We start from the raw sequence: 13,804 nt of genomic DNA, 5'->3' as shown, positions 1-13,804 counted from the left end.
CATGGGGATAGCGGAACGGTAAGAGCCATTGGTATGTGCTGTCACCGCATTGATTGGAACGTGCCCTGCAGCCAGCAATCAATCAACTAATGAATGATCTCTAACAATGGTGAACTGCACTTACATCTGCCTCGGAGGGAGTACTTTCATTAAAAAAATGAATAAAGGAATAGAACAGTCATCCTTGATCGTATCTCTCCGTCGACTTAAAAAAAATATATATTATTTTAACTCCGACGTGGTTAGGCTCTTGCACGCATTGCTTTAGTCAAAGGGTCTGCCTCGCACTTGAGATTTTCCCAATTATGCACCTGTGTCTAAACAGATGATAATAGAATGTCCCATTCGCTGAGAAAGAAATGCATTAAAGCCACGCTAATACGATTGTCTCAATTAAAAGTCCACTTTTCACAAATTTCCCCCAGTATTTCCACAACGAAATCCATCCAGCAGCGCTGGTGCTTGATTGTTCCCACGTGGATGGCACGTCACTTGTGCACCCGATTCACTGGCATCATCATCATCACCATCAGCCATGGTCAATCCGCTGCTGGATGAAAGCATTTCCCAGCCATTACACTAAAGAGGCATCCGATTAGCTCTGAGCAAAACAGTGATCCGCATCAGAGTGATAGGCATCATTATCCAACACTGAATTGCGATGCCTATCACTTCACAGCCACATTAAACATATTGCTTGAGGACCCACTCACTGCCTTTGATATTTCTCTTTTTGATATAGGCAAGCCCTCGACATGCCTATATCAAAACCATGTTTCTGCCAGGCCAATTTACAATGAGCATGAGGATGTACTCTTCTCCTATTTACAGGCAGTGGTAGAAATTCCACATTCCTATGACAAAGCTGAGTCATTCCACAGAGAGATCCACTGTTGTTTCTGATACCTCCGTCATTTAGCAATTGCATAGTGGTAAAGCTGGTATCATGACATCCTCAGGTCTCACCAATCCGTCTCAGGTTTCCCATGTGTGAGATTACAAATGCGGCTGAATCGAGTAATTGCGGTGCACTAACGCTATCTCAACCAGACGGCCGTACGAAGCCCATGCAGCTTTCCAGAAGTGGTCTAATGTCTAATGGTCCTTGTGCCAGAGCAAACAAATTGAAACCACCTAAAGTAGCAGCAGATCCTTTCGTAGTACCCATTGATTTATCCGGCTTAAAATAGTGAATCACTCGGTAACCCACTCATTTCAAATGGTCGTCACACAATTATTTACTGTTGTTGGCCACATTAAGAAATTGGAACCTATAAGGTAATGTCACGTCAGGTGGTAGCGACAAGTCCAGCACTGGCACGTCATCGTCAACGTTAACATCACTGGGGATTATTTTCAGCTGGATCTGTCGGCACATCACATTCACCATAACCCCTCTCCGTGGCTGTGGCTACGAGTCACGTGCAACCTGACGGCCTGTTCAGAAGATAAAGGAAGCCCTGATTGTCACCCATCATCTGGGCTTTCCAATCATCTTTAAAGCCACCTGTACACGCACGGCGCCTGAGACCGGAAAAACCCCGAAGCGTTTTCTGCCTTCCCTGAACGGCGGCCACGAGCCGCCCAATGATGAGCCGCGTGCATTGTGCGCGCCCAGGGCTCGCTACTCCATAGCCACAGAGCGGCGTTGAGTCACAGGCCACCTCGTTCCATCCCCGAAGAGTGCGCCACTGCATTGGGAGGCGATTTAATTAATTAATAAAAAAAGGACAACTGCTGACGCTGCGATTGAACCTCTGCCAGGACACGGCCTGATATCATCAGCAGGGGTGGTGGGGGAGGTGATGGTAGCGCTTGTACAGCGTTGTGTCAACCCCCGCCTGTGGATTGGAAGAGAAGGCGATCGCACAATCCTCTTCGTTGCTCACAGAGCCACCACCTGCCCACCTCCCCGAGCCTGTCTCTCCCAACTTGGCTACATCAGCCCTATCAGTCAGGCAAAAGTGTCACCTTGCTACTCGTATAGACTAACACTAAGTCACAAGGATCAAATGCTGTACATAAGAAGCTGTGCCTATTATGTAGTGGCATTCAGATACATCTGTACATATATAAATGTGTATCTGTCTGAGCTGTGTGTTTGTGTATGTGTAGCGGTTAGCACAACTGCGCTACGAAACCAGCGACCCGAGTTCGATTCCCGCTCACGGCAAACACCAGTGACGAATATATGAACCGAACCTGGGCCTCCCCTAAGACGACTCAGCCTCAAATGAGTAACTCGTGCGGTGTGTAAACATCGCCACTTGGGAGACAAAGGCGACCGGGCGTGGTGCTGGCCACCCGCATCCCCTCGTGTGTCGTGCCAGCCTTCATTCGTGCTCGCTAACAGCACTTATCCCAACAGTCCGTTAAGACTACGGGGGAACTTTGTATTTTTATGTATGTCGATTTGTTTATGAGTAAATAGTATTCTATTAACTGCTGACTTTCTTGACGATAAGTACATTACTTGGTTCAGTGATGGTTGGAGTCATTAGCGATGTAGAACTTTAAGCTGATCCTGCTTGGCATGCGCATGCAATTAATTAATCTCTTGGCCATCATTTTTGAAGGCTCAAATTTATAAAATGTTTCTCTTTGGATATGTCTGGTATAAATATAGTTGAGTCTATACACATAGACTCAACGATATTTGCACCACAATACTGACTCGGTAACAAGCATCTATACGTATTGGATGTGTGAATGTTGATTAGTGTGTGTGTGTGCACGTCTAAATGTGTAATTTGTAGGGTACAATGGAGTCTTGGGGAGATTTAAACCATGGAATCCACAGGAAATATAAGCGTACAAATAATTTCATCAGACAGCATAAAAGATTTTTCATTATCAGCTCGACAAGGATATATACACGGTTAAGATTCTTGTAAACACTACCCAAGAGAATTGCCGTCATTTGTCACGACCACAAAAAAAACACACAACTGCAGCGCTGTTCGCCGTGTCCATCCGGCAAGAAATGGTCAAAGTATCTGCTGAATTGTGATCGTTAATTAAATGTCCTGCCCGCCCGTTCGGCTCACGAGACAGCCGACACCTGTGAGACCTCACGGGAAAACGTTGCGTAGGAAGACCGGCACTCTTCCACGGTAAACGTCTTGGAGTGGGAAAGGGTTCAATTGTGTCCTCCGAAAGTCCATCGCTTAATAAACTGCAAAATTGGCTCAATTTGGTGTGCGATGTTGAGCCAAAAATGATGTGTCAATGAGATATATACGCAGCTGCAGGTGCATGTTTTTGCACAAAATTTTAGGATCTCTAAACGTTCAATAAATACACCCAATTGTTCAGTTTGCAGTGAGATATTTCGTCGGAATTATTTTTTCATTAAATAAATTGAGCTCTAGTTTTATATGCTGTCATATTTTTAAGATAATTTGCAGGAGTCCTAAAATTCAATGATAACATGGCCAAAATGTTCAATATCCAGTGCAATATTTAGTCATAATGATGATTTATATATTTATTTATAGCTCCAGTTTCAACTAATATTTTCAGATAAACGTCAAGATTTCCCCACAGTTGGTACTCATGCTGACTACAACATATCAAGGTCACTGTCAAATCCAAGCAGGGACTACGCTAACGCGTACACCATGACGATTCATGGTCAACCACGGGAAAAATCCCATCTGTGGGAAATACAATGGGGCACATGCAATGGTTACGAACAGATAAAGATATCTTTATCAACCCCCGACAGCTTGCGATCATGTGTGGGCCTGTTAATTGAACCTGCTCCACGGAGATTAATTGTTCCGCGAGCTGGAATCTATGATGTCTACGCCGAAAGCTTTCCTTGGACAAAAAAATTAAGCGTGCGACAGGATTAACGGCGTTACTAATTATTGTGTTGGCCATCCGAAGGGACGTCCCTATTTATCGAGCGGCGGTGGCACAGGACCCGAAGCTCATTTTTCAAAGGGGCTCGAGAGAAACCAACACATGACAGAGGGACCACACACGAGCGCATTTTAACAGGGGTAATCGAAAAGCCGTTACGAACATGTAATAAGGTCAGTTTAACACGTAGGCTTTCTTGACCAATATCATCCATAATAGAGGTTTCTTGGGTTAGATCGCGTAAACATAAAAATGTGTCGTTAAAACCCGCCACCACCCGACACAGCCAACTAGTAATGGTTGTCACGTAAACAGAACATGGCTCTCCAACACACCGGTGTGCTGTACTAGTGACGAATTGGCATGTTCTGTTTACGTGACAACCCTTAATAGTTGGCTGTGTCGGGTGGTGGCGGGTTTTAACGACACATTTATATATTTACGCGATCTAACCCCCAACCCCCCCCCCCCCCTCTATGTATGATGGATGTAATAAGGTCTGCCTCTCTTTGATTCTGCCTGACCAATCAAGCGAAGTTTCATCGCGGCCAAAGCCATTGATGCTACCACGCCTCGCCAGTTCTCTCTACCCTCAAACCAGATCCGTGGCCGCTGCATCGTGTAGAGGCACGGCCTTCAAAATCTGACCTCAACAGCATCCCCCATTGGCCACCGGACTCATGGAGACCATTGTTCCAATGCCTACTTGACAAAAATACTGGCCCGATTATGTCTTTCGGGGGTTTTTGTTGTTGTAACGCAGTAACTGTTCCTTTTGTGCACTTCTCACCGGGTGTTGTCGATGGTTCGGCATGACCTGCCTCTAAAGCCTTGTCGAAATTATTCCAGCCCCCCCCCCCCCCTACAATAACAGCATTGTCTAGTGTGGGAAAATGTGTTGGTGTTCATCCCAGTGTGTTCTAAGAAAAAGCGTCATTGATCTCAGCAGACAAGGGATTGACAATATCAAGAATCTAACCAAACAAAATCAATAGGACTTATCAGCAAGAGGCTGTCATGCACAGATCCTGCATAAAAATGGAGTTCATACACGTTCCCATGCAGTGTGTTGTGCGAGCATAGAGATGCGTACGTAAATGAATATGCACATGCACACGTTTGTGTAAGGGGCACTGGTGGTCGAACAGCCTTGGTGAGACAAACTATCCATTGTCGATGTTTTACAAATCAAAAGTGTGAATGGCATTGTTTATTGGAACTGTGACTTAAAACATGCCATTCGAATGCCATCCTCAGTCCAACGTTGTATTTTAATGATGACGACTATGAGAATGATGGCAGTGATCATTTGCATTGGAAACCCTGTTACAACTTACGGCCTAACATCATGGTGGCGCTTGTCACAAAACCCCCCACCCAGGTAAAAAAAAATCTACCTTCGAATCGTACCACGCCTGAGTTTTAGTGACTGATTGCTGGCCACGGTTAACATCAGTGGCGGGACGAGGTCTGAACCGATCCCAGGCATATGCCCCACCCAGACAGGAACCCAAACCGGGCAGCTTGGTGAAGAATGGTCACACAACTCCCGCGATCCACACGGCATGGAGACGCGTTCCATCCAGCAGTGGATGGACACAGGGCTGTACATTATTGTATATCATTATTGTTTTTATATCAGCACCGGTTGAGTTGTATCAAACAATAACCTCCCTCACCCCCACTCCATTAGTATTCGGTGGCTGAATGCAACAAAAGCAGTGTTGTGGCACCTCGCTGCTGGACATTGAAACGTCGCAAAAACGCAAAGGATACAAGTGGCAATGAAACGAAAGCGACGCTGAGCGTGATCTTTTTGTCCCCCAGACATTACGTCTGGCTACAGACTGCTCATTATAAACGTGTTCGTTTGCTTGAATAGAATGGCGAAAACGCAGTCTGTTTAAAAAGGCTCAAGCGATCACCGTGCGTGGGTTATATAATTCGCGCAAATTAACGTCTACTTGCTATTTCTACACAAACTGCCTAAAAATAGTAAAGATGTATCATTTGCTTGGTAATTCTAACCAAATTTCATGAGTAATGTAATTACATACTGTGTGTATATTTATACTATATAAAACGTAATTTTTTTAAATCACGTTAACACAAAGGCCTCAAACAAATGAGAAGTCTTGTATGGGAGTGGCACGTTAAATCTCTGCACCAGATAGCTGCTATGAATAAACTTTTAACCCAACTTGGTTTAGGATGATCTTCGAAGCGGATTAAATATTTGTGTATATATATATATATATCGTGGCCCTATGCCACGAAGCCAATTCCCTCTGGCTGAAAATGGTCAGAAAATTGTCGAGGCTTCCCCAGTGCCCCATGGGAAGCTTCGGAGTTGGGGTTCAGGGTAGGGTCGGAGGAAGTGTGAGGCCATGCACCAGTGGTTCGGTCGGCCAGCAGCTTAGAGTTTGGTGTCAAACGAGTATTTAGTAGACTGCTCACATCTACTCTTGGTTGTTAGCTAATCATATTTTCAGTTATGGCTATTTTTGTGTGTGTTTACATTGCACATACACTGTTGGTTCGTGTTGGGGGCTGTGGTTTTAGAGTTGAGGCTGTAGATTGGTATTGAAGCTGTAATTTAAAATGTTGAGGCTGTATGTTGGTGCCAAGGCTTTGAGTTAGCATTGATGCCGTGGGTTGGTGTTGAGTCTGTGGCTTGGTGTTGAGGCTGTGGATTGATGTTGAGGCTGTATATTGGTGTTACGTCTGTGGGTTAGTGTTCAGGCTGTGGGTTAGTGTTGAGGGTCGTATGGAGGTTGGGGTTCGGTCCCGACCCTGACGCCTGTCTATTTTGAGTTTGCATGCTCTCCCCGTGGTCACGTGGATTTTTTTCTTTGGGTCCTCTTATCCCTTCTTCATTTAGAAACATGCATTGAGATTATTTACCTGAATTTGCTGGTATAAATGTCCAAATGGTAAGCCACTTTGTTGAGATATTATTTGTGTCCAGGTCCATTCTGAAAAAGAAGTTCATACCTCAGTGGGATTTGCCTGACAGGATAGGGGTGGTTTAGTTTCATTTGTATGTTTTGGGCGATTTGGTCACCTTTCTTGTACGTTGCACTACGATAATGTTTGTTGTATTGTTTGTTGTTGTAACATTATTACCTGCCCCGACTGGACATCTGCGAAAAAGATATTTATAGCCCATCGGATTCCTCCGGTATAAATACTGATTCTGATTCTGTGGGTTAGTGTTAAGACTTTGGGTTAGTGTTGAGTCTGTGGGGTTTGAATGAGGCCGCATGGATACCTGACTTTAAAGCTGTGTGGTGTTATATTTTACTTTCTAGTTTCAAGTGATTACAGATCACCTCCATCACCTCGCTCACTGATCCCTGAACCCATCACACAAACCGCCGGGCGCCCTTACCACGGCGATTTTGAACGCGCACAGGAGGTCGAACGGCAGGGCGGCGATGAGGTCGATGGGGAACCACGTTGTGACGTAGTGCAGGCAGATGGAGCGCCCATCGTACACCACCTGGCCCGAGCCACTCACATACGTCGTGCGGAAGTTCAGGACGATGTCTGCGCGCTCAGACAAGGAGACAGGATTACCGTCGGTGTTCGCCACCCTCCACCACCGGCCGACGACATCCCGCCCCGCGGCGTGCGTGCCACAGCGGCGGCACACGTGAACGAGCGCGCGCGCGACGGGAACGGGGGCCATTGGGCGATCACGTGATTTCCGATGCGGTTTTATGCAGCACCGAGGCTTTTGGGTACATTTGCTTTGCGCACCACTCGAGCAATTGCCGTGCAAACACAGAATTGTGGCGGCGATTTTGACGTGAAGAAAATCGCTGGCAGCCAGATGGGGAAAGGGGAAGAAAACAAAGAAATAAAAACGAGATGTAAATAAGACGGTTGCAGTTCTTAACGCTGCCCGCGAGTTTTGTCTGTCATCACCTACACTCATTGGGTTGCCACTGTGGCGAGATTTTAATTCCCTCACCTAGTATGCAGGAGGTCGTGGGTTCGATCCCGACCCTGACACCTGTATATATGGAGTTTGCATGTTCTCCCCGTTGTTGCGTAGATTTTTCTCTGGGCCCTCTGGTTTTCCCCTCCATATTTAGAAACATGCGTTTAGGGTATTTGGCTGCTTCGTTGAGCTATGATTTGTGTCCAGGTCGCTTCTGAAAAAAAGAGCTATATAGCTCAGTGGGCCTTACCTGGTCAAATAAAAAAAGTAATTGTGTAGTTAGGTTATTATTTTCCTATCTAACGGCCCACATGCTCGCCCTTCCTTCCATGCCTTAACCACGCAGTCACTCTCACTGCTCAGCAGGAGTGAGAGCTGCAATCTCACGGCACCATGAATGTCATCGAAATGGAGTGGTTGGTGCTTACCGAAAACTCAGAGTGATAAATGTCTACACTTACCCATCAGCTCGTGTAATTGCTCCAGTAGTAAATGGCAACATATATCTGCGTACCAGCAGTAGTCAATCTCTTCACTGCCTTGAGAATGATACTGAACGCATGCTGAATTTTAGATGCAGTGCTCATAACAGCCAGGACGGATATGCATTGCTGTATTCAAAAACCCTATCTCCGAGTGCTACAAATGCCCAAGAATTTACATTTATTACATTACATTTTAGGAAACGTCTTTGTGAACTTGCACTCTTGCAACAAAAGGAAGAGATAAAATCCTGCCATTGACATTGATGCAAATGACTGCGGAGCAGCGTCCGCCTAAGGAGACATATTAACACTGTCGCAGTTGCCGTCAAATTGCCAAAACCCCGCATCGATTGACAGCTCACCCACTTGGCTACGGGTGTACTCGAGAACTCGTTCGCGCAAAGTGTCACGAGATCTGGGCGAGTGGCACCTTGCTTTGACGAGAACGAATGAATGCCACCGCTGCAGCAACATGTTAGCTGACAGCGCTAGAGTCAAATGGACTCTTACCATTAAGCGAACAGATAGGAATTGACTGCATTGAAAAGAAGGCGAGTGGTGGACTCTTATCAACGCGGCGTGACACGGAGCCCTCTGGGAGCAGCGGGGGGGGGGGGGGGGGGGGGACGGTGGCAGGAGGGCAACGTGACGTGCGGGGAGGCTGACCGATGATGAAGAGGATCTCGCTGGTGATGTCGCTGACCATGGTGCTGCGCGACGACTTGCACTGTTCATCCGAGTTCAGGAAGCACACGTTGTAGGGCACCGTCACGGCCACGTAGAAGGTTGCCAGCAGGATGAGCCAGTCCCAGCCGGCCTTGAACGTGCCGTAGTGCAGCAGGATAAAGCGCGAGCGCTGCGCCGCTGCCACCTTGTACTCGGGCAGCGCCGACTTCTCCGGACCAAAGACGTTCTGCACGTGGTGGTGGGCACACGCGCGCGCATACGCACGGCAAGGTTGACACGTGGACCGTGGCTGTTAATGCTGTTGTTGTTGTTGTTATTACAAGGGTTGAATTTCGCAGTGACCCAGAAATATATAACTGCACGCAGTACACCGTGTCCAGTGTATCTCTTGCCATGGCTGTGGATTTCAATCACGTGGCCTCATTTAGTCGACGAGTGAGCTGCAAACTATGGCAGTGGGTAATGAAGCCCTGGTTGTTGTTGTTATTGTTATTATTGGCGGTCTGCCATAAAAGTGTGTTTGTATATTGGCAAATGTGTCTTTTGGTGGGGGGGGGGGGAGTTCCCACATACAAATGTTATTTTTTTTTATTTTACTGGTTCACTCTCTCGCCTGTTTGTTTTTGTCATGTTGCCCTTTAGGACAAGTTTTGAATTGTGCAAAGCACAGTATGATGACTGAATAAAATGATGATGATGGTGGACAGACAGCGGCACACCAACATAATGCTCAACCCATTTATCTCACCAAGACCAATGCTGATCGCATCTGGATATTGTTTTAGGCTGCATTAATAGAGTGAACGTCGAAGATATGTTCATCAAATTCACGTAAAAAAAACTACCACTGGCGTTTCACATCGTGCTCATGGACACTGGGATCGTAGTGCAATTCACACCCTGGCCGCGAGAATTCACTCCGTGATCATTGCATGTATGTATGTTGAATTTCTTTCACACCGTACATAGCCAACCGTGCGTATCTGAGGTACGGGGGAAGGACAACAAACTAAACACAAAAAGCAGCTCTCGAGAAATTATTTTTCAATCTAGATTTAGAAGTTGCGTAACTCCAGTGGCTTCCTAATATCGGAACGAAGGGCGTTCCAGACGGCCACAGATTGGATGATTAACACAGGTGGAGGGACAAGCGCCAGCTTGTTGTGAACTCATAACCCCCCAACCACTCTGCACGGGCGAGTGCTCTCACGTTTTTGAGCTTCAGTTTGCTGTTGTCCTGCCGCTGCAGGTGCCCCGACAGGTGGTAGAGCACGGCGCGGCTGCGTCGTCGGCTCGTGTTGAAACCGGAGCCAGTCTGCCCCTTTTGCCGCGGTCTCTCCTCTGCTGGGGGGGTCGGCCGGCGTGGGGGCGGGGGGACACGACCCGGTCAGTGAGAGCGTCTGTCACGAGCCACCCACGTTGACGTCTCCGACAAAGGCAGCTTAATTAGTGAAAACGTAGCATGAATAATGTATTACTTTCTTGTACAGCTCCCTGTCAAGTCCTTTGTCACGATGGGGGACACTGCCGTTGCGTGACGGCCAGTGCACCACTGGACTCGTGGTCCAGAGGTTGCCGGTTCGATCCGCTCTCCCGGCGCAACATTTGAGACACCGGTGCAAGTTAACTGGCACTCACTCATCGGGGGTGGGTGGCCAGCACCATGCCCAGCCGCCTTTGTCTCCCCAGTGGGGTTTGCACAACGCACCAGGCACTCATTTGAGGCTGAGTAGACCTAGGGGAGGCCCAGGACCGGTTCAGAAAATCGTCACCGTTGAGCGGGAATCGAACTCGGGTCGCCGGGTTCGTAGCACAGCGCACTAACTGCTACGCGATCGCTCCCTGCAATGTGTATATAATACAAATATACCCGTATAGCCTCACAGACTGTTGGGGCAAGTGCTGTTAGCGAGCACCTTTGAAGGCCGGCACGGCACACGAGGGGGTGGGTGACCATAACCACGCCTAGGTCCCGAGTGGCGATGTTTACACACCGCACCAGGTACTCATTTGAGGCTGAGTCGACCTAAGGGATGCCCAGGACCGTTTCAGATAATCGTCACCGGTGTTGGCCGTGAGCGGGAATCAAACTCGGGTTGCCCGGTTCGTAGCGCAGTGCGCTAACCACTACGCTACCGCTTCCCACTGTATGTGTGTGGGTAAACCGAATGTCAACCCACACGGTTTACCTATATTCCTGTACAGGGAAATTGAGTGTTCAGCTGTTTCAGTAGGGCAATCTTTGTTTTTTTTTAATCTATTTGTTTGTGTTTTTCCCTTGTGATGGGATATTGTAGGATGAACGTTGAGAGTTATACGGGGCACGCGGTGACCAATAAGCTCTGAATTGGTCTGTAACAAGGTAGGACACTGATAAGGGGTTGACAGATTTGCATATGCACTGCTTACACGTGTAAGGTGAAATCATATGCGGCAGCTGTGCAGTTCGCGAGAGATACGCACCGGCCTCCTTGACGCCATCCTGCGCCGGCCCTCGCTTGGTGTCCGAGATGTCCTTGAAGGAGGCGAGGAAAAGCACTACCTCTCGCTTCTCATTGCGGATGGGCACGATGTCCAGCAGGCACCAGAACTGGGAACCTACGGGGCAATCATTGTCATCAGCATCATCGTTCCAAACATCGGCATAGTCATTAGCATCGTCATCATCATCGTTGTTGTCATCATTGTCCTCATTTTCATCATCATCATCATTTAACCCAAAAAACCCTCTATTATGGATCATCATATTAATCAGAATTAATATCAGAATTACCCTCGTCACCATAATCAGTATTATAACGGCTGCCATTATAATTGTTATCATCCTACCATCATCATCAGCAGGAGCAGATTATCAGCTTTAACATCAGCATTACTATCATCATCAGCACACTGTGTCATCATCTCTACTTCTAAAGCACTTAATGATGTCTAATCCTTTGTTAGTTATTCCATTTTTTTGTAATTTAATGTCTGTAATCGCAATAAGCTGTCATGGTGAGCGCTCTGCGTGGGATTGTATGTGAAAGGTGCACTGCCCACTAGTGATAGAAAATGATGGGAACTAATAAGGAATAACAAAAGCATGCGTCAAATTACTCGGTCTGTTGAGTCAGTAATAAAAGGGTGACACAAATCAGAGGAAGCACACGCGTGTGATGTTTAAGCATGTGACGAGACAGAGACCAGAGTTAACTACAAAACCAGAGATGAAGCCTCTTCGGCCAGACATGGAAACCAATGGATTATTAATGGTTTCAGTCAATGAGCTGTCATCGAGGGTGACGCAGTGTCTGACATCCAAACCATACTTAACTACATAAACACTCACAAGACAGATGGGCTGCTGTATATTGACGCACAGATAGATGGATGGATGAGCTGATAAAACGGACAGGTAAACAAGGCGGGCATACACAAACCTTTTGCGCTTTGCGGTTTATGTTGTGACATGATGGGTGGGAGCACGCTCAAGAGGGCGACCACAGCAGAGATGGAATGACAAGAATCAGCTCATGATGTGCAGGAGCTAGATCGATTGCTGCATCGAGAACACATGAGGGGATGGTGGCAACTTGCGGAGACCTTCGTCCAGTAGTGGATAGATCATGGCTTATGATGATGGGATATGCAGTAAGAGCAAAATATTTTCTCTTATTAAACGATGATGGTTTTTTTTTATATAATAAAAGAAGAGGCACTGAGTTGTGGATGTTTGACACATATCATAAAGGCATTCGCCATAGTGCTAAAAATTACAAATAACGTATTTAGGTTTCATCATCATTAACCAAGATCTATCCACCGCTGGAGAAAGGTTTCTCAAGCCGTTGGAAGAATCCATGTAGCTCCTGCACACGAGCTAATTTCATCGCTCCATCTCCACGACAGACGTCATCTCCAGCATGTTCCCAATCATATGAAAGCTAAAATGTAAAGGTGCCGCCGAATATTGTATATTCGTGAAGTAGCATTCCATCATTCAGATGAGATTTCAGAATGTATACGACGATACGGTATGAATGCCAACGTCCGTACGTATCGCATGCACGGTAGCCGGGATAATTGTGAGGTTTATAGAGCTCATTTACATGCATTTGAGAAGAGACATGCACTGCAATGTGCATTTAAACGGTGCAGCAATTGGTGGCGAGGGTGGCGCAATGCCATTTCCAGTCTGCACGAGCATAGGATCTTTCATCCGTCACGCAAACTGCAGAGAGTGAAGGGAGGCAGAGAGAGAGAGAGAATAGCAGAAGAAACATGATGGGCGGGCGGGGGAGGCTGAGGATAAAAATTAGATCAGAGAGGTGAACGGAGCGAGGCCAGGGAGGATTGCGAAAGCAATGAGAGGGATTTTGTTGCGGCGGCCTCAGGCGAACGGGACCCTGGTCGTTGCAATTATCTGTAGCCGTGGCGTTGCGATGAGGCTCGTCCGAAAGCCATCATTTTGGCATTGTGAGCGGCGCCGCAGCAGCGCGAGTTAACAAGACACTGGGGAGCTCGTGCGTGTACGATGCACGGGCACCGTCGCTGGTCATCGAGGCTGTGCGTCTGCCCATCTGGAGAGAGATTGCAGAATGTGCATCGCGGCATCGCGCAGGGCAGCCCAGATAAATGCTTCCGAATGCTGATGCTATCTCACATTTGAGCTGCGAGCAATAATGGCGCAGTGCTTAGAGCACGGAGCGGCTAGCAATCAGAATGTTACGAGTTCAAATCTCGGTGAGCCACTTTCGAGGGAAGCCAACATTGGTGATGCTATAGAACGACCTGCCCCTGCCATATTAATGTGCAATTTGCACAACTGGCTTAGGGC

The 13,804-nt window shown here is 47.2% G+C and overlaps 1 protein-coding gene across 2 annotated transcripts in view; it reads right to left on the bottom strand.

The window, feature by feature from the left end:
* The window catches only part of LOC133344678 (potassium voltage-gated channel subfamily H member 8-like), a 110,305-nt gene that overhangs the window by 43,943 nt on the left and 52,558 nt on the right, over positions 1-13,804 (bottom strand). For both annotated transcript variants that reach the window (XM_061554735.1, XM_061554736.1), the window contains exons 3-6: positions 11,449-11,583; positions 10,196-10,326; positions 8,965-9,211; positions 7,259-7,416 (exon numbers count right to left, since the gene is read on the bottom strand). In XM_061554735.1, coding sequence (XP_061410719.1) covers positions 7,259-7,416; positions 8,965-9,211; positions 10,196-10,326; positions 11,449-11,583 — 671 coding nt within the window. The remainder of the gene's footprint in view (positions 1-7,258; positions 7,417-8,964; positions 9,212-10,195; positions 10,327-11,448; positions 11,584-13,804) is intronic.

This window comes from Lethenteron reissneri, chromosome 20 (genome assembly GCF_015708825.2).
Source record: "Lethenteron reissneri isolate LAM-NWPU_2019-01 chromosome 20, ASM1570882v1, whole genome shotgun sequence".
Lineage (NCBI taxonomy): Eukaryota > Metazoa > Chordata > Hyperoartia > Petromyzontiformes > Petromyzontidae > Lethenteron > Lethenteron reissneri.
This window is presented reverse-complemented; position numbering and strand designations above follow the sequence as displayed.